At 39.8% G+C, this 19,033-nt stretch overlaps 1 protein-coding gene across 1 annotated transcript; it reads left to right on the forward strand.

Moving 5' to 3' along the window:
• Positions 1 to 4,113: 4,113 nt before the first annotated feature.
• Positions 4,114 to 10,694, forward strand: LOC120575220 (serine protease 27-like). The gene is made up of 9 exons (XM_039825908.1): positions 4,114 to 4,366; positions 5,683 to 5,828; positions 5,909 to 6,266; positions 7,583 to 7,603; positions 7,925 to 8,087; positions 8,184 to 8,449; positions 9,758 to 9,903; positions 9,983 to 10,287; positions 10,375 to 10,694. The coding sequence occupies exons 1-8, from the start codon at positions 4,213 to 4,215 to the stop codon at positions 10,238 to 10,240; spliced, it is 1,512 nt and encodes a 503-aa protein (XP_039681842.1). The 5' UTR covers positions 4,114 to 4,212; the 3' UTR covers positions 10,241 to 10,287; positions 10,375 to 10,694.
• The last annotated feature ends 8,339 nt before the right edge of the window (positions 10,695 to 19,033 follow it).

The raw sequence follows: 19,033 nt of genomic DNA on the forward strand, positions 1-19,033 counted from the left end.
ACTCCCTAAAGTGGAAGAAGTGACCGGATACTTTAGCACTGGTTGAGTTGCGGGCTCATCCACGGAAGACAGATCCACAGGGCTATATCATCCACTCGCGAGTCAGGGACAGAGGCACTAGCACCGGCGATGGTCGCGCTAACCGCGCTAGCATCATGGGGTGGCAGAGACAAAGATGTGCTAGGTGTTGTGGATCTCAGCTCTCCATCTCCTGGTTGCAGCGATGACTCTGAGACCGTTCGTCCACGTTTAAGGTAGCCTACCTAAACAATGACTGTTGCAACATTGTCCTTTACTGGAAATGATTTTCACACTCTCAGATCACTTGGAGCTAGCCTAGCATACCGACAAGCTACATCCATCCCGAACCTCAGAAACGCGCAGAAACATAAAAATAGACATGACCAGTTTTTTTTTAAACATTTAGACAATTTTAGCACATATGAGATTATTTGCCGATTTTTAATAATTCTTCACCAAATTATAATATATTAATTAATTAATGTTTTTTGAAGAAAAGTTTTGGGTGGGCCTGTTGAAAAGTGGGTGGGCCTAGGCCCGTCAGGCCCACCCATAACGCCGTGCCTGGCTGGTTGTCGCCACCAGTGTTGGGAGTAACGCGTTACAAAAGTAACGCAATTGCAGTAATGTATTCGTTTTTGGTGTAACGCAGTAATATAACGCATTACTAATTAAATTTCGGTAATATTATTACCCGTTACAATCTCAGTAACGCGAGTTACAACACAACATTTTTTAAGAATGTCCCAACACCGCGAAGCATTTGTTCACAGGAAAAAAAAGAGCCGTGAGTATTATTTTGTAACATCTGTGTCCCAACAGGTGACGGTACGTCAGCTCGGACAGCAGTGTGTCCGAGCCGCTGACAGATTTAAACATGTCGGGAATTAATGTTTAGGCTTGCTTACACGTAAATCATTGCAGTTTATCAGCCGTGGAGAGTAACTCTGCCTGTAGTGGAATGGCTTGACGACCAAAAACGCTTGTCTTTTACTGTGACCATTTACTGTCCAATATGTTTCTGTCATGAACGGTAATAATTATTACAGTTGCAGTTTTACAAACAAGAAAGTGAGCAACTTAGCTTGACGGACATGTTGCATCCATAGACAGTATTTGTTGCATCAACAACATGCATAACAGTTGCATCTCAGTAAGCTAGCAAGAGTACACAAGTAATAAGCCTTTTTATGTTATTTTAAATTGTTTTACATGTACTGTAAATCAGTTTTGTTTGCTGTGTCTGTTTTTGTGATTCTGTGTAACTTGTGTACTGTTGCTCCAGGGCTCCCTTGTAAAAGAGATTTGACTATCTCAATGGGACATCACCTGGTAAAATAAAGGATAAATAAAAAAAATTAAAAAAAGAGTACACAAGGTACACAACTGACAACTTCCGTGTAGCCTACTTCAAAATAAAAGCACTTCCTGTGACGGTTCGCAGTAAAACTAAATTACTGTTAAACAAATAAGGTTGTGGACCTTTTCACATATCAGCTGTAAATCAAGTACTGTAAATAATGTAAATAGTGAGTTTTAATCACACTATAATTGACAATTTCCTTTAGACTGTTTTAAACTAAACAACATGAATTTCTTATTCAAGTGCTTTAAACAAACATTTTACAACAATGCCGTACTTCAATACAACTGTAAGGTACTTTTAATTGAGTATTTTCATTTTCTTCTACTTGCCTATTGTACGTTTTACTTATCTATTTTTTATAGCTTTAGTTACTTTGCATATTCATATTAATTATACAAAATATTATGAATAATCTGAGATGTATTAAAGTGGATAAAGATGAGACTTTATTGATCCAGTGGTGAAATTCACAAGCTAGCTGCCAAGTCAAACTTCCGCTGTTATTTTGGTGAAAGTAACTCAAAAGTAATGCAAAAGTAGTGTAACGCATTACAATTCAGAGACAGTAATATTGTAATATAACTAATTACTCTCAAATGACAGTAACTAGTAATCTATAATGTATTACATTTTGGAAGTAACTTGCCCAATACTGGTCACCACAGGTTTGTTTCATCACTGCTCAGAGGAATGTGTGCTGCAGTACACACGTTAAGTCCCTGATTGCAAATCTTTTACTGAGGAAAAGAAGAAAATCTGTCTTAGTCATCCATCACAGCATATGCTTTATGCCACTGTATGTAGGAAAGATGTGATTTAGTGATAAGTTCACTTGCTGTTTAAGTGTAGGCCATCATCATGGTTATTTATAATTTATATTATACAATTATTTTTTGCCGGCTTGGTAGTAGTCTTAAACTGAACTTCATGTGTAAAATGAGTTGAGTTCCCCTTTAACTTCTGCTGCTGGGCTGTTTTATCAAAGCATCATCGGAGACTGGAGATATAACAGTAGTAGTGGTAATATGATGAGCAGCAGTAACTGCAGTAGAAGTATAAGCATACAGCATCATTTTGGGTTTGTTGTGTTATAAACTCAGTCAATCAGTGATCATCAGACGTCTGTCGGTGCAGACACAGTCAATAAACATTCACCCCTTGCCTGTCATCACACAATGTGGCAGTTGCACGCATAAAAAGAAAAAGAAAAATGTCCCCTATCAGCCAAACCAGTTTGATGGGACAGCAGACAGCACGGAACACTGCTAAGCTGTTAAAACGAGAAAACAAGACAGTATAGCTGTTGGAAGAGAAAGACATGCACTGTACTGAATGTCAACACCACTCATAAATAACAGAAATAAATAACAGCATACTTAGTGTTTGTCTCATGCTATCAATACTTTTGACATACTTTTTAAATTTTGCAGAGTCAAGATTTAATTAATAATAATTAATTAAGACTGGGTGGGGTTGTACTGGAACTTTTTCTCTTTGTTTTTTTACCCCACAATGACCTTTAATTGTATAAGGTACAGTAAAACATATTGCACATATAATAAAAGAGAGTTTGGCTCACTGTTTAGTTTGAGTTGCTACACATCAGCAAGAACATTATAAAAAGATATATATGAATGAGATATACAGTATATATATATATGAAAATGAACGATAACATTTAGATATTGAATAAAATGAATAAATAATCAAATCAAGATCAACACGTGATGCAAGAGCAAAAATAATAAAAGTAACGTTGTCTTGTGAGTCCCACAAACTTTATGGAAGCAATACTGAATGGGTGAGTGCTCCGTTAAGCACTCGGACAGTTTTAGTCAAAGAAAAATAAATAATTTCCACATAGTTCACATTTATTAAAAAAATAAAATCAAAGTTTGCCTCTGTTACAGTATCAGATGTTATCTCTTTTATCTTGTATAATCACAGTACCATCTTCATGACGAAGAAAAAATATTTGTGTTTGAATGACTGGTTATAATTTTGTATTAATATCAATATTTTATTATTATTTCTATGGCTACGAATGATCACATTAGGCATCAGTAAATATAAATAAGTTTTAAATGTGATTATGTGTTTCCTATTTTTCAGAGTCTCCCTCACAACTAGATGGTAAGTCAGTTTTATGCACACTTCTTTACTTTCACCTGGCTGTCAACATGTTGTTGGACTTTAGTTGTTTTGTTTATATCTTCATGGTTGTTAGTATTTGCTGTCAAACCCAGTAAAAGCAATGAAATGTGTAGACTTAAACTGAAATAAGAATAGTTTCTCCTCTGTTACTTAGGACTGTTGGATTAGAAACACCTGAGAGCATCCCAGGATCATAATCCTCAACCAACAGTTAAAGTTTATAATCCCAGCAGTGCTCAGTGGTAATCCAGGGAGAGGGGAGTATTGCTCACTGTGTTCTTATTGTCTGTCTCTCTGCAGTGTGCGGTATAACTCGGCTCAACGCCAGGATTGTTGGAGGACAGAACGCCCCTCCGGGTAACTGGCCCTGGCAAGCCAGCCTGCAAACATTTGGGAGCCACTTCTGTGGAGGATCCCTCATTAACAGTGAATGGGTGCTGACTGCTGCTCACTGCTTCCCAATGTAAGCACCAAGGGGCAGATTCTCTTAGGCGATGGTTTTTGTGTTTGCTTAACTGCTCTGCTCTTATCTTCTTTGCACTGTTTTGTTTGTCTTTAGCATCCCAGCCAGGCTGACTGTGTCTCTGGGTCTCCAGAGTCTACAGGGACCCAACCCCAATGGGGTGTCTCGGACGGTAACAAAGATCATCGTAAATCCTAACTTTGACTACATGATTGGTGACAACGACATCTGCCTCCTGCAGCTCTCCTCACCGGTGACGTTCACAGATTTCATTGTTCCGATCTGCCTGGCAGCTCCAGGCAGCACCTTCTTCAGCGGCGTTAGCTCCTGGGTGACCGGCTTTGGCGCCATTGCATCCGGAGGTGGGTCAGAAAGCAGCTAGGTTACATTTCTTTCTTTCAATACAATGGTGACAACAACTGAGTTTACTCAGACATTTAAATGCTAAAATGAGTACCACCTTAGCCATAAAGCAACAAAACAGAGTTTTAGAAATATCATTAAGTTTAAAAATATTTTATGAAACACCCCACGATACAAAAGTTAAATTGCTGCAAAGAGCCTCTGCAGTAAAGAGTTTGTTCTGGTGATGGTGCTCGAGGAAAGGTCACTAAAGTTCACCTGTGGAGTTTAAAAGTTAAGTTTCTCACCAAATCACACTGTGTCTCCCTTAGGTCTAACAAAGCGTTGAGAAAAAAAAAAAAAAAACACTTTCCAAAAGCCAATTTTGAAAAAAACATTTAAAATTGTTTTCCTCCATGTTTGGTTGCAATCCGTCTTCTTCATTGTCTTTGTTGGTGCATGTAGCTACACCTGGCCCCTTGCCTCATACATGGTACAAACTAAACAGGGATTTACTTGTAAAAAACAGTGTTACTAGTGGTCAAATATTCCCAGATAGAGTTTAAAATTAATTTAGAAATTAGAGGGGGTGAGAGGAAACACTCAGTGGTAGGCTGAAAAATTAGGATTCATCCACTTGGGAACATAAATATTTACAGCATATTTCATGGAAATCTTCAATAGGTGATGTAAACAGCATAAACAGCTTTAACAGCATCAGAAGATCAATGCTAACATTACTTTTATTCGTCCCCTCCATGCTCTGAACCGTAGTTGGGAGCGAGCTGGTCTCAAACTAATCCCTTGGCTCGTGGCAGGTAACTTGCGTCTAGTGGTCCGGGTTAACAGAGCCGAAGCTCAAAACGGTGAGGCATTGGTTGGTTGCAGCAATGAACTCAGTCTTTATTACTCACAGTGGTACATTCACGGGCATAAAAGGTACTTTGCTTGCTAGCGTTCAGCTGGAGCGTGGACTGCGTTACTATGACATTCGCACCGTAGACTCAGACTGATTCCCACGCTATTCTTTGTTTTAACTACCCAGAACACACCTGTTTCACTACGTCACACATACGCATCTCCCCAACAAGCCGCCAGGGGGAGGCAGAGATTGCAACACTGTCTATGATCTGTCAATGTGAGAGGGTTAACAGGTTTCAGTTCTTTGTTTTGAAGTTGTAGTGGACCTGTCCTTTGGTTTGACTTTGTTTAACTTTAAACTACCTTTAATGGGCAAAGACATGGTCCTTTAGATTCATAGACCTACTGATGTAGTAATCAAACACTCATAATTCATCACATGTGCTGTTTATTTACTGTATTTGTTTCTCTTTAGTTTACCCTCCTCTCCCAGTAAACCTAATGGAGGTGAATGTGCCAATCGTGGGGAACAGACAGTGTAACTGTGACTATGGTGTGGGCCGAATCACGAACAACATGATCTGTGCTGGGTTAAGTGCTGGAGGGAAGAACGGCTGTCAGGTAAACATCTTTACGCCTGTGTTGGTGTCAGATTTAATCTCCTGCAAAGATTTCTCTCCTAAATGTTTCTCTTCTTAAAGGGGGATTCAGGTGGTCCGCTGGTGAGCAAGCAGGGCAGCCGCTGGATCCTGGGGGGAATCGTAAGTTTTGCAAATGGTTGTGCCAAACCTAATTTCCCAGGAGTCTACACCAGAGTGTCCCAGTATCAGTCCTGGATCAACAGCCAGATCACCAGCAGCCAGCCGGGCTTTGTCACCTTCACGTCCACTGGAACTGACAGTGACCTCAGGATCAGCTGTGCTGGCCTCACACCGCCTCCAACCACCCTCCCTCCAACCACTACAACCACCCTCCCTCCAACCACTACAACCACCCTCCCTCCAACCACTACAACCACCCTCCCTACAACCACTACAACCACCCTCCCTACAACCACAGGTTTGTTTCATCACTGCTCAGAGGAATGTGTGCTGCAGGGTTTCAGGGTACACACGTTAAGTCCCTGATTGCAAAACCTTTACTGAGGAAAAGAAGAACATCTGTGTTAGTCATCCATCACAACATATGCTTTATGCCACTGTATGTAGGAAAGATGTGCTTTAGTGATACGTTCACTTACTGTTGAAGTGTAGGCCATCATCATGGTTATTTATAATTTATATTATACAATTATTTTTTGCCGGCTTGGTAGTAGTCTTAAACTGAACTTCATGTGTAAAATGAGTTGAGTTCCCCTTTAACTTCTGCTGCTGGGCTGTTTTATCAAAGCATCATCGGAGACTGGAGATATAACAGTAGTAGTGGTAATATGATGAGCAGCAGTAATTGCAGTGGAAGTATAAGGATACAGCATAAAGTTGTGTTGTAAACTGTCAGTCAGTGATCATCAGATGTCTGTCGGTGCAGACACAGGCCCTGTTTACACAAAGGGAAGACGCAGATATTTTACTGCGGTTTGGCTTCCCATTTACACGAAAACCCCGTTTTTAATCACAGAAAACGATTATTTCTAAAAACTCCAGCCAAAGTGGAGATTTTGGAAAACTTCGTTTGCATGTAAACTGAGACAAACGGAGGTTTAGGCAGCCCAGAGAGAGAAGAGGATGTGATTGGTTGCTGTTGGTGCTATTGTCGGGATTCTGATTGGCTAATGTGGGCTTGAGCTTCTCGTTACACTGCCACCTACAGGTCTGGCGTGCTCTTGACTGCATTGACGGCATATATACACGGGTACATATAAACGAACACTTTTCTGAAAACCGAAAGGTTGAAATGTCCGTTTATGAAAATAGCCGGCCACGTGTAAACGTAGCAACAGTCAATAAACTTTCACCCCTTGCCTGTCATCACACAATGTGGCAGTTGCACACATAAAAAGACATGCTTTGAGAGAAAAATGTCCCCTATCAGCCAAACCAGTTTGATGGGACAGCAGACAGCACGGAACACTGCTAACCCTTTATAGGGCACTCATTGAAATCTTTGGAAATTCTAAATTGTAATAATTTCCACATTTATTAAAAAAATAAAATCAGTTTGCCTCTGTTACAGTATCAGATGTTATCTCTTCTATCTTGTATAATCACAGTACCATCTTCATGACGAAGAAAAAATAGTGTTTGAATGACTGGTTATAATTTTGTATTAATATCAATATTTTATTATTATTTCTATGGTTACGAATTATCACATTGGGCATCAGTTAATATAAATAAGTTTTAAATGTGATTATGTGTTTGTTTCCTATTTTTCAGAGTCTCCCTCACAACTACATGGTAAGTCAGTTTTATGCACACTTCTTTACTTTCACCTGGCTGTCAACATGTTGTTGGACTTTAGTTGTTTTGTTTATATCTTCATGGTTGTTAGTATTTGCTGTCAAACCCAGTAAAAGCAATGAAATGTGTAGACTTAAACTGAAATAAGAATAGTTTCTCCTCTGTTACTTAGGACTGTTGGATGAGAAACACCTGAGAGCATCCCAGGATCATAATCCTCAACCAACAGTTAAAGTTTATAATCCCAGCAGTGCTCAGTGGTAATCCAGGGAGAGGGGAGTATTGCTCACTGTGTTCTTATTGTCTGTCTCTCTGCAGTGTGCGGTAAAACTCGGCTCAACGCCAGGATTGTTGGAGGACAGAACGCCCCTCCGGGTAACTGGCCCTGGCAAGCCAGCCTGCAAACATCTGGGAGCCACTTCTGTGGAGGATCCCTCATTAACAGTCAATGGGTGGTGACTGCTGCTAACTGCTTCTTAAGGTAAGCACTAAGGGGCAGATTCTCTTAGGCGATGTTTTTTGTGTTTGCTTAACTGCTCTGCTCTTATCTTCTTTGCACTGTTTTGTTTCTCTTTAGCATCCCAGCCAGGCTGACTGTGTCTCTGGGTCTCCAGAGTCTACAGGGACCCAACCCCAATGGGGTGTCTCGGACAGTAACAAAGATCATCGTAAATCCTAACTTTGACTACATGGTTGGTGACAATGACATCTGCCTCCTGCAGCTCTCCTCACCGGTGACCTTCACAAATTTCATTGTTCCGATCTGCCTGGCAGCTCCAGGCAGCACCTTCTTCAGCGGCGTTAGCTCCTGGGTGACCGGCTTTGGCGCCATTGCATCCGGAGGTGGGTCAGAAAGCAGCTAGGTTACATTTCTTTCTTTCAATAAAATGGTGAAAACAACTGAGTTTACTCAGACATTTAAATGTTAAAATGAGTACCACCTTAGCCATAAAGCAACAAAACAGAGTTTTAGAAATATCATTAAGTTTAAAAATATTTTATTAAACACCCCACGATACAAAAGTTAAATTGCTGCAAAGAGCATCTGTAGTAAAGAGTTTGTTCTGGTGATGGTGCTCTAGGAAAGGTCACTAAAGTTCACCTGTGGAGTTTAAAAGTTAAGCTTCTCACCAAATCACACTGTGTCTCCCTTAGGTCTAACAAAGCGTTGAATGTGTTATCTTCATAAAAAAAAAAAACAAACATTTCAAATAGTTTTCATCCATATTCGGTTGCAATCCGTCTTCTTCATTGTCTTTGTTGGTGCATGAAGCTACACCTGGCCCCTTGCCTCATACATGGTACAAACTAAACAGGGATTTACTTGTAAAAACATAGTGTTACTAGTGGTCAAATATTCCCAGATAGATTTTCAAATTAATTTAGAAATTAGAGGGGGTGAGAGGAAACATGCAGTGGTAGGCTGAAAAATTCGGATTCATCCACTTGGGAACATAAATATTTACAGCATATTTCATGGAAATCTTCAATAGGTGATGTAAACAGCATAAACAGCTTTAACAGCATCAGAAGATCAATGCTAACATTACTTTTATTCGTCCCCTCCACGCTCTGAACCGTAGTTGGGAGCGAGCTGGTCTCAAACTAATCCCTTGGCTCGTGGCAGGTAACTTGCGTCTAGTGGTCCGGGTTAACAGAGCCGAAGCTCAAAACAGTGAGGCATTGGTTGGTTGCAGCAATGAACTCAGGCTTTATTACTCACAGTGGTACATTCACGGGCATAAAAGGTAGTTTGCTTGCTAGCGTTCAGCTGGAGCGTGGACTGCGTTACTATTACATTTGCACCGTAGACTCAGACTGATTCCCACGCTATACTTTGTTTTTACTACCCAGAACACACCTGTTTCACTACGTCACACATACGCATTTCCCCAACAAGCCGCCAGGGGGAGGCAGAGATTGCAACACTGTCTATGATCTGTCAATGTGAGAGGGTTAGCAGGTTTCAGTTCTTTGTTTTGAAGTTGTAGTGGACCTGTCCTTTGGTTTGACTTTGTTTAACTTTAACTCCTGATTGTACCTTTAATGGGCAAAGACATGGTCCTTTAGATTCATAGACCTACTGATGTAGTAATCAAACACTCAATTCATCACATGTGCTGTTTATTTACTGTATTTGTTTCTCTTTAGTTTACCCTCCTCTCCCAGTAAACCTAATGGAGGTGAATGTGCCAATCGTGGGGAACAGACAGTGTAACTGTGACTATGGTGTGGGCCGAATCACGAACAACATGATCTGTGCCGGGTTAAGTGCTGGAGGGAAGGGCCCCTGTCAGGTAAAATCTTTACGCCTGTGTTGGTGTCAGATTTAATCTCCTGCAAAGATTTCTCTCCTAAATGTTTCTCTTCTTAAAGGGGGATTCAGGTGGTCCGCTGGTGAGCAAGCAGGGCAGCCGCTGGATCCTGGGGGGAATCGTAAGTTTTGGAAAGGGTTGTGCCGAGCCTAATACCCCAGGAGTCTACACCAGAGTGTCCCAATACCAGTCCTGGATCAACAGCCAGATCACCAGCAGCCAGCCGGGCTTTGTCACCTTCACGTCCACAGGAACTGACAGTGACCTCAGCATCAGCTGTGCTGGCCTGCCACCGCGTCCAACCACCCTCCCTCCCTAAAACCACTACAACCAAACAACAACACAAATGTTCTGAGTTTCTGAAAGGTAACTGCTATCAGTCTAAAATGAAGGGTGTAAAATGAAGACTGGTTTAAGTTGCACTAAACAAATGTCTATGTAATATGTTGCCAGGCATTCCAGCATTTCTTGGATTTGAAGCTACATGGACCATACGCACATCTGTTTTTATTATTATTAAAGCCCATGTTGCAAGTTAACCACCACTGTTGATTAATAGGTACATATAGCACTCAATATATGTATATCATTGTTAAAAATGTCTCCAAATAGTGTTAAAGGCCAGTTTTTGTCAGGTTTTTGTCATTTTTGGTATTAGTGGGTTTTTTTCGCAATTCGGTGATGACGTCACATTGTGGAGACGTGTATCAGCCTAGTACTAGAACTATGGGGACTGACTGGGATGAGGAAGAGGATTTTTTACTGTCCGTGAATAGCACCAAGTGAAAGTCAATGTTTTATTTATACCTAGTGACAGTGATCATGTCGTTAGTTCAGATAAGTACCGGTAAACTTATCTAGATCTAGAAAATACAAGGCATCATGCTAGCTATGTGCTAACTTGCCAGTCCCACCTGTGAAATCCCCCGATGGTTGTAAACACATAGATATGATTGATATCATGATTAGATATCTCACGTTTTGATGGTAGCCTACTAGCTCCAGTAACAACATATTTGCCTGGTGTTTATTTATTACTTGGACGGGGATGCTGTTCAGCTTCTCACAAGTTTAGACAGCTAGCTAACGCTACGCCGACTCACTGCAGATTGACTGCTTTTAACAGCAGAGGTTGATTGTGGGCAACATACTGTCGCGGTTAGCTCCCCGAAACTACTGCCGATTGCCGAAGTTGCTGGCTGGCTACGCAACGTTAGCTAATCCCGCTAGCATACGTACAGGCTAACTATAGCCAGTTAGCTTTGTGTGTAATGTTACAAAAAAAACACCTATTTCGTAGGAGCGAAGCTTAATATTTCATTCAATAAAAGTATGATACAAAAGGAGCACTAACGCCACATGTCTCGTGTTGACAACGTGGACGCAGCTCCGAAGGCAGTTGTAATACCGGTATTTAACTAGCAGTCTAAGTTAACGCTGTTGCGCTAACGTTAGCAAACGTCGGCGTATCGTTAGCTAGCCGTTTAAACTTGTGAAAAGCCGAATAGCATCCCCGTCTAAGCTGCCTTTCACTTAATATTCACATAATAAAGACACATTGACTCGGTCGAGACCAAAAGCCATATTTTGCCAGATCAGTGGCAGCAACCGTGACCGGGACAGTGAACCGAGACGGGGCTTTCGCCTGTCGTCTCCCCAACGTGACGTCATGCAATGCATTGTGGGGGAAAGACAAACCGCTGTAAAATCGTACCTACTTTTTCGTGTTATATTCTTTTTTTGTGATACCTAACCACATCAAATACATGAATACCAGTTTAAATGTTTATTACCAACAAGCAATTACCACAAATTCGTTGGAAAATTAAACTTGCAACATGGGCTTTAATTAATAATTATTATTTTTGAATCACTACAACAATAAAATATGTGAAACCTTTGTAATATATGAATGATTTCTTTTTACCACCGTACCACCCCTAATATACAGTATCTCACAAAAGTGAGTACACCCCTCACATTTTAGTAAATATTTCATTATATCTTTTAATGGGACAACATTGAAGAAATGACACTTTGCTACAATCATAGGTGTGATTGGCATAGGACCAAAAAGCAGGAAAATATACAGCGCACCCATGATGCGGCGACAGCACACCCCCCCCCCCCCACCTATCCTTTTAGGAAGGCTGTATACCGTTTTTTTTTCTTTGAGATGTTTTCATTTAACTGTGTGGTCATTTAGAAGGCTTAATGAATCTGTCTGACTGTCAACCTGCATACTCAGCATGCGTTCTTTATGAGATGTGTAATAGTACTGTTCAGGCATGAAAACGGGTTTGAAAAATGTGAGAAGGATATTACCCCTCTGGGGGGGTCCGGGGGCATGTTCTTCCGGAAGATTATTATTATTTTATTTTTTATTTATTTTATTTTAAAGCATCAATCTGATGCATTTTGAGATGCATTTTTTGCCAACCAACAGTATAATATTTCAATATGCACTCATTAAAGTTAATTTGACTGGCAAAACAGTTGAAGTCCTTCTGACATTACACAATAATAAAAGTCATAATTTTTAAAAACTAAAACGTTTTGGATCAATTTTTACTTCTTCCAACCATATGTTAAATTAAGAGTCAATCTGGATATACATATTGCAATAATATCATAATCCTACAATGAATCATTGTGAAAACTAAACTTAACTACTTTGGCCAGGTCATCATCAAACAACTAATAGTGGCTAAGACCTTACTATTTGAGGATATACAGATTTGTGTTGCTTTCTCCAAATACCTGAGGAAAAATGTCATTAGTCATTGTCACTTTAACCCTTGTGTTGTATTGCCTTGTCCTTCCGGGTCAAAATTGAAAATTCTTTTTTTAGTGCTTTTTTCTGGCCCGTTTGTCGCTTTTTGCAAAAAAAAATTTTAAAGGTTTTTGTCAAAAAAGCTTTCAAAGATTTCTTTATTCATGCTCAATAAACCAAATTTATATGACATTATACCTATTTTTTTTTTAGGTAAAAAAGCAGGAATTATTAATTAACAGTTAAGATCAGAGGATGTTGAGTGGATCACAGACTGGTGTATGTTAAAGTTTAGTCAAGATACTGTTTTTTCTTTTCAAATATATATATATATATATATATATTTGAATTTGAATATTTTATATATATATATATATATATATATAAAATATTCAAATAAAATTGAATATAACACACCAAAATTCAATGCAAGTTATCATTAATTATACCTGCATATAACGTTGTATGGAACCCATAAAACATATCCATGCATCCATGATAATGTTCTGCAATTTGGTTGAAACCCGTATTTTTCATATAAAAAACTTTTTCAAAAGGGTCAAATTTGACCCGAGGACAACACAAGGGTTAAAAGTCCATATACCTTGAGGATACTTGAACATGTAGCTATTTACCACTTCAAAAAAATTTGTTGGAACATGAGGACGCTGACGTGAATATCGCTGCTTCACAATCCGCGAAATTGATATTTTGTTGTGTTTTCTAGTAAATTAAGTACCCTAATTTTTAGATTAGGTGTTGGTCATTCAACACCTTTCTATCCCTTGCTGTGACTTATCAATTCTGGACTCTGTGCTGCTGCCAGCCTGTGTAGCGTAGCTACGTTACTCACCGTCGATCGACGGTTAGCTTCCGCTGGCTAACGTTAGCTGTCAACCTCCCGACTAACTGTTACCGCAAACTATTGATCTAGCGAGGATTATCCCTTCAGACCACAGTGGACTTCAGTGGACTCTCCATCCAAACTCCCAACTGGACCTTCGTCTGCCACGACTGCCGGACTCTTTCAAGTACATGTAGCCTACTCCCTGTCTCCGCCGATCACTTGGTAGCTTTGAGACACCTGGTCAGCTGTCAGTTTACGCAAGCTAGCTTCTGTTAGCTTCCACCGACGGCTCGCCCAGCACATCTGTGTTCGCTGCGTAGAGCTCTTTTTCCGGCTTTGAAATTACGATTCCCCCCGCCAAGACCCGCCCTTCAATCACTACTATTGGCCAGACGGGTCCATTACGCGTAAGGTAACGTAACCTGATTTGTTCAGGTCTTATCCCCTGACCAATCGACTATCCTAACCTTAACCCCCCCCCCCCCCTCCTAAATTTTTTTTGCGGATTTGCATGATTTACGAGAGTCTCATTTTCAGGTCGGAAAAGCCGGATTTATCCGGAAGAATCACACCCCTGTACAATGTAAAGTATTAAGTTTACAGCTTGTATAACAGTGTAAATGTGCAGTACCCTCAAAATAACTCAACATACAGCCATTAATGTCTAAACCGCTGGCAACAAAAGTCAGTACACCCCTATGTTAAATTCCCATAGAGGCAGGCAGATTTTTATTTTTAAAGACCAGTTATTTCATGGATCCAGGCTACTGTACATCCTGATAAAGTTCCCTTGGCCTTTGGAATTAAAATAGCCCCACATCATCACATGCCCTTCACCATACCTAGAGATTGCATGGGGTACTTTCCATAAAATCATCTCTCAATGCAAATCAAACTATTAGCTATTAGGCTAACTGACATAAAACCATGCCAATCTCTAGGTATGGTCAAAGCCGGTCTAAGGAAAGCCGTTCCAATCCCTATTCAGCCCCATTGTACCGAATTTGGTTGCAGTTCCACCATAGTTCCACTGGGGGTGATCGCGGTCCAGTGCAAAATGAATGGGACTCTATGGAGCTAGACGGCTAAATGTGTCTCTTTCGCCCGATTGTCGTTGAGAAATCTCAGATTTGATTGTAGTTTTTGCAAGTTCAACATGGGTTATAGGTCGAAAGTTGAATGAACGAGTACTTATGTCCTTTTGATTTCTTACAGGGGGAGTCGTTGTTGCCCATAACACGCTAGCATTCTGCTAATGAATGCTGATTGGTCAGTGAAGGTCTGATTACGATCGGAGATCCCGCTTGACAGCATCCGAAGCAGAGCCTGAATGTCAGAGTAAATATTTCGGCGTAGTCTTTAAAACATCAGCAAACCTCTTTCTAGCACGTGTATTAACAGGGAGAGCCGAACCTGTCAGCTGTGTTGTCGATGCCTCGAGAGAAAAAAGGAAGCGACTCAGAGCTTGCCGTAAAGCAGTATTTCCGGCCGTATATGTGTATGACGTCATTAACATTTTAAAAGGCTTTTTAGAACAAAAAAGCGACTTTAAAAAAATCTAACACCCAGCAGTGTGTATTTTCTTAGCCTCCCCTTTCGAATGCAACATTCAAATTACTAGACAAAAAATTACATCCTGAGAAAAGTGGATTTTGAGGGGTATAGCTCCATAGAGCCCCATTCATTCTGCACTGGCCTGTGAGCGCCCCCTATATGGAACTCTGGTGGAACTGCAACCGGAAGTAACGAGGGAGCGGAACTTCTTGATATATTAGAATATCTTTGGTCTGGTGAAGGGCATGTGATGATGTGGGGCTATTTTAATTCCAAAGGCCAAGGGAACTTTATCAGGATGCATAGTAGCCTGGATCCATGAAATAACTGACCTTTAAAAATAAATAAAAATAAAAAAATTAAAGAATTGGGGTGTTCTAAAACTTTTGACCCGTAGTGTGTACCGTAGTGTGTATATATTATATATATATATATATATATATATATATATATATATATATATATATATATATATATATATATATATATATACACACACACAGTACAGGCCAAAAGTTTGGACACCTCTCATTCAATGTGTTTCTTTATTTTCATGACTATTTAGATTGTAGATTCTCACTGAAGGCATCAAAACTATGAATGAACACATATGGAATTATGTACTTGACAAAAAACTGTGAAATACACAAAACATGTCTTATATTTTAGATTCTTCAAAGTAGCCACCCTTTGCTTTTTTATTAATAAAGGGGAAAAATTCCACTAATTAACCCTGACAAAGCACACCTGTGAAGTGAAAACCATTTCAGGTGACTACCTCATGAAGCTCATTGAGAGAACACCAAGGGTTTGCAGAGTTACCAAAAAAAAGCAAAGGGTGGCTACTATGAGGAATCTAAAATATAAGACATGTTTTCTGTTAAGTACATAATTCCATATGTGGGAAGAATTACAATGTAAATAATCATGAAATAAAAAAATATAAAAGAATGAGAAGGTATGTCCAAACCTTTGCCTGTACCGTGTGTTGTAATATATATATATATAGGGCTGTGAATCAATTAAAAATTTAATCGAATTAATTACATACTCTGTGATTAATTAATCGAATTAATCGCATACATAATTAACGGTGCCTGGACCGATACTTTTAAGAAAGTAAAAAAGAAAAGAAAAAAGAAGGGTACTAAACAACAGTCGGTAACATTAAAGAAGGGCTTGTTTATTGCTAAGGCCATATGGTCAAAATTAAATAATTTGATAATAATCTATAACAATAACAATAACTTATTTCACTAGTAAATTGCTGTTGAATGACAAAAACAACCACCAGATGGGAAAAGGACATTTACAATAACTTCAAATGCACCACTAGGCTGTAGTTTACCAGTTTCATTGAACGCTGCCGTCTGTGTTTTTTCCAACGGCAGCTACAGATTGTTAGCCTAGAAATCTAGACGCACCCTAGTGGCAGCTGGCTTGTCAGGCTAGCAGATTGTTACATACCGGTGTTGAATCCTCTACAGTAAAAACAGTCAAACTTTACACCGTTTAGCGTTAGCTGTCAGCATTTTAACAGTGTTTAATCCAGCTACTAGCTAGCGGTAGGCTAACGTTAGCTGCTGTCGAGCATAAGCGTTAACTAGGCGCACGTGCAGCGGTGTTTGTGTTGCCTGTATCGTCCGTTTCAGAGCATCAGAGAAAAAAAAAGACATAATCAGTGGCACCAGATTTCGGTAGCCAGGGTTGGCAGGAAGAAGTAACAAGTAGCTAAATGTTCCAATCAATTATCCAGGCAGCACATTCCGTCTCCCTCCTTAATTTTACGGTAGAATAGTGGCTAGAATGGCTCCGGGTTCAAACGTCAATATGGAATGGATTAATCTGCGTTTTTTTTTTAACGCTTTATTTTTTGTCAGATTAATTAATCGAAATTAACGCGTTATTTTCACAGCCCTAATATATATATATATATACACACTAGGGGTTCGGATGTTTTTTCATGAACCGTACCACCCCTAATATATATATATTTCAAGGCCAAGGGAACTTTATCAGGATGCATAGTATCCTGGATCCATGAAATAACTGACCTTTAAAAATAAAAAAATTGGGGTGTTCTAAACTATATATATATATATATATATATATATATATATATATATATATATATATATATATATATATATATATATATATATATATATATATACACATTTATATAGTTCCATATGTGTTCATGAAATATATATATATATATATATATATATTAGGGGTGGTACGGTTCATGTAAAAACATCCAAACCGCTCGGTTCGGAGCGTGTGTGTGCCGCACGGTTCGTCAGTACACTGTTACTGTTAACATTGTGGTTATCTACAATTTTAAGCACTTTTGTCTATGTTGTAACCAAATGAAGAAGTCGTACACATAGCGCTGTATACTGCTACCTATAGGCATGTCGCTACAGTCTTATTAGGAGTTAAATACCGCCTGATTAGTTATTTTGTAGCTTGTGCAGCTGAAATTGGCTAGAGACGCTCGGTTGCTATATGACAACAATGGCTTTAAGCCGAGTCTTGAGCAGAAAGCAGAGCAGTAGCCTAACGTTAACGTTAACCAAAACGTAATTTTCATGTATCAAACTGTGAAATATGTGTGTAATATGTCAATAACTGGATGAATAGAATCCTAAATGTTACTAAAAATATTACAAAAATCCATCTTTTCTCCGACTCGTAGTATTGTGTGACAAAAAGAACGCAACAACCCGCGGTTATTCATTTTTCGACACGGATGTGACGTCACGCTCGAGCTACTAGTTGCGATTACAAGACAAAAACAACGCACCATTAATGTGCACTAACCACTTATTACCGTAGCGCCCACTTTCGACACCTATGTTAAAACACTTACTGGAAATGACGAGCAGGATGAGTTTGACGAATGCAACCCATGGCAGCTGATTGGACGATCGCATCACATGGGTTTTGCTCGGTTTTGCTCAGGTGTCAGTACCCGATCCGTTCCACCGGCACGATCCGTTCTGCGCATGTGCAAGATGACACGTATGCCATGACGTATGCGCAGATGATAATACCGTTTTACGACCTGCCCAATCTGTTCCACGCTAGCCTCCACCGGGATAGCTAACAGCTAATTCGGCTAACCGCTAGCCGACAGCCTTCAGTCTAAAATAACGCATGCGCAGAACGGATCGTGCAGGCGACAGCGATTCAGTCTAAAATAACGTTAGGTCAAACATAATGGGAAAAGCAGGCTACAGCTAAATTAAGACTTTACAGTAATAACAATAAAGACAAGTATTGAGTGATTGTATTTTAAATGAGCACAAGTAGAACTGACGTAACAGCTGTTATATATGTTAACGTTTATTTTCAAGTTTTATTTTGAGGGTCTTTTAAAGTTAACATGCTGTCTCAGCTAGCTGTTAGCCGAATTAGCTGTTAGCTAAACTAACGTTAGCTTAACTGTGGAGGCTAACGACAGACCGCTACAATCAGCTAGCGGTTAGCCAAATTCACCGTTAGCTAAACTAACGTTAGCTTCCCGGTGGAGGCTACCGGCAGACCGTTATAATCACCTAGCGGTTAGCCAAATTAGCCATTAGCTAAACTAACGTTAGCTACCCGGTGGAGGCTAATGGCAGACCGCCATAATCACCTAGCGGTCCACCGAATTAGCTATTAGCTAAACTAACGTTAGCTGGAGGCTAGCGTGGGAACAGATTGGGTAGTGTCGTAAATCCTCGTACCACAGCGCATGCGTGAACATCTTGCGCATGCACAGAACGGATCGTGCCGGTGGAACGGATCGGGTACTGACATCAGGTTTTGCTGCTCCCGAATTTCAAAACAGAATTTAATGGCAGCTCGTTCAGAATATGATCTCGTATTTTACGAAAATAGTTCACCGAAACGTGTGTCTGAAAACATTTTAAGCGAGAAATGGGCCATGC

This window comes from Perca fluviatilis, chromosome 15 (assembly GCF_010015445.1).
Source record: "Perca fluviatilis chromosome 15, GENO_Pfluv_1.0, whole genome shotgun sequence".
NCBI classification, from domain to species: Eukaryota; Metazoa; Chordata; class Actinopteri; order Perciformes; family Percidae; genus Perca; species Perca fluviatilis.

Coding starts and splice junctions, on each gene's coding strand:
- LOC120575220 (XM_039825908.1), top strand. CDS start 4,213: ATGATTGGTGACAACGACATCTGCCTCCTGCAGCTCTCCTCACCGGTG. Junction 5,829..5,908: donor GAGGGAAGAACGGCTGTCAG/GTAAACATCTTT, acceptor CTCTTCTTAAAG/GGGGATTCAGGTGGTCCGCT. Junction 8,450..9,757: donor TGGCGCCATTGCATCCGGAG/GTGGGTCAGAAA, acceptor GTTTCTCTTTAG/TTTACCCTCCTCTCCCAGTA.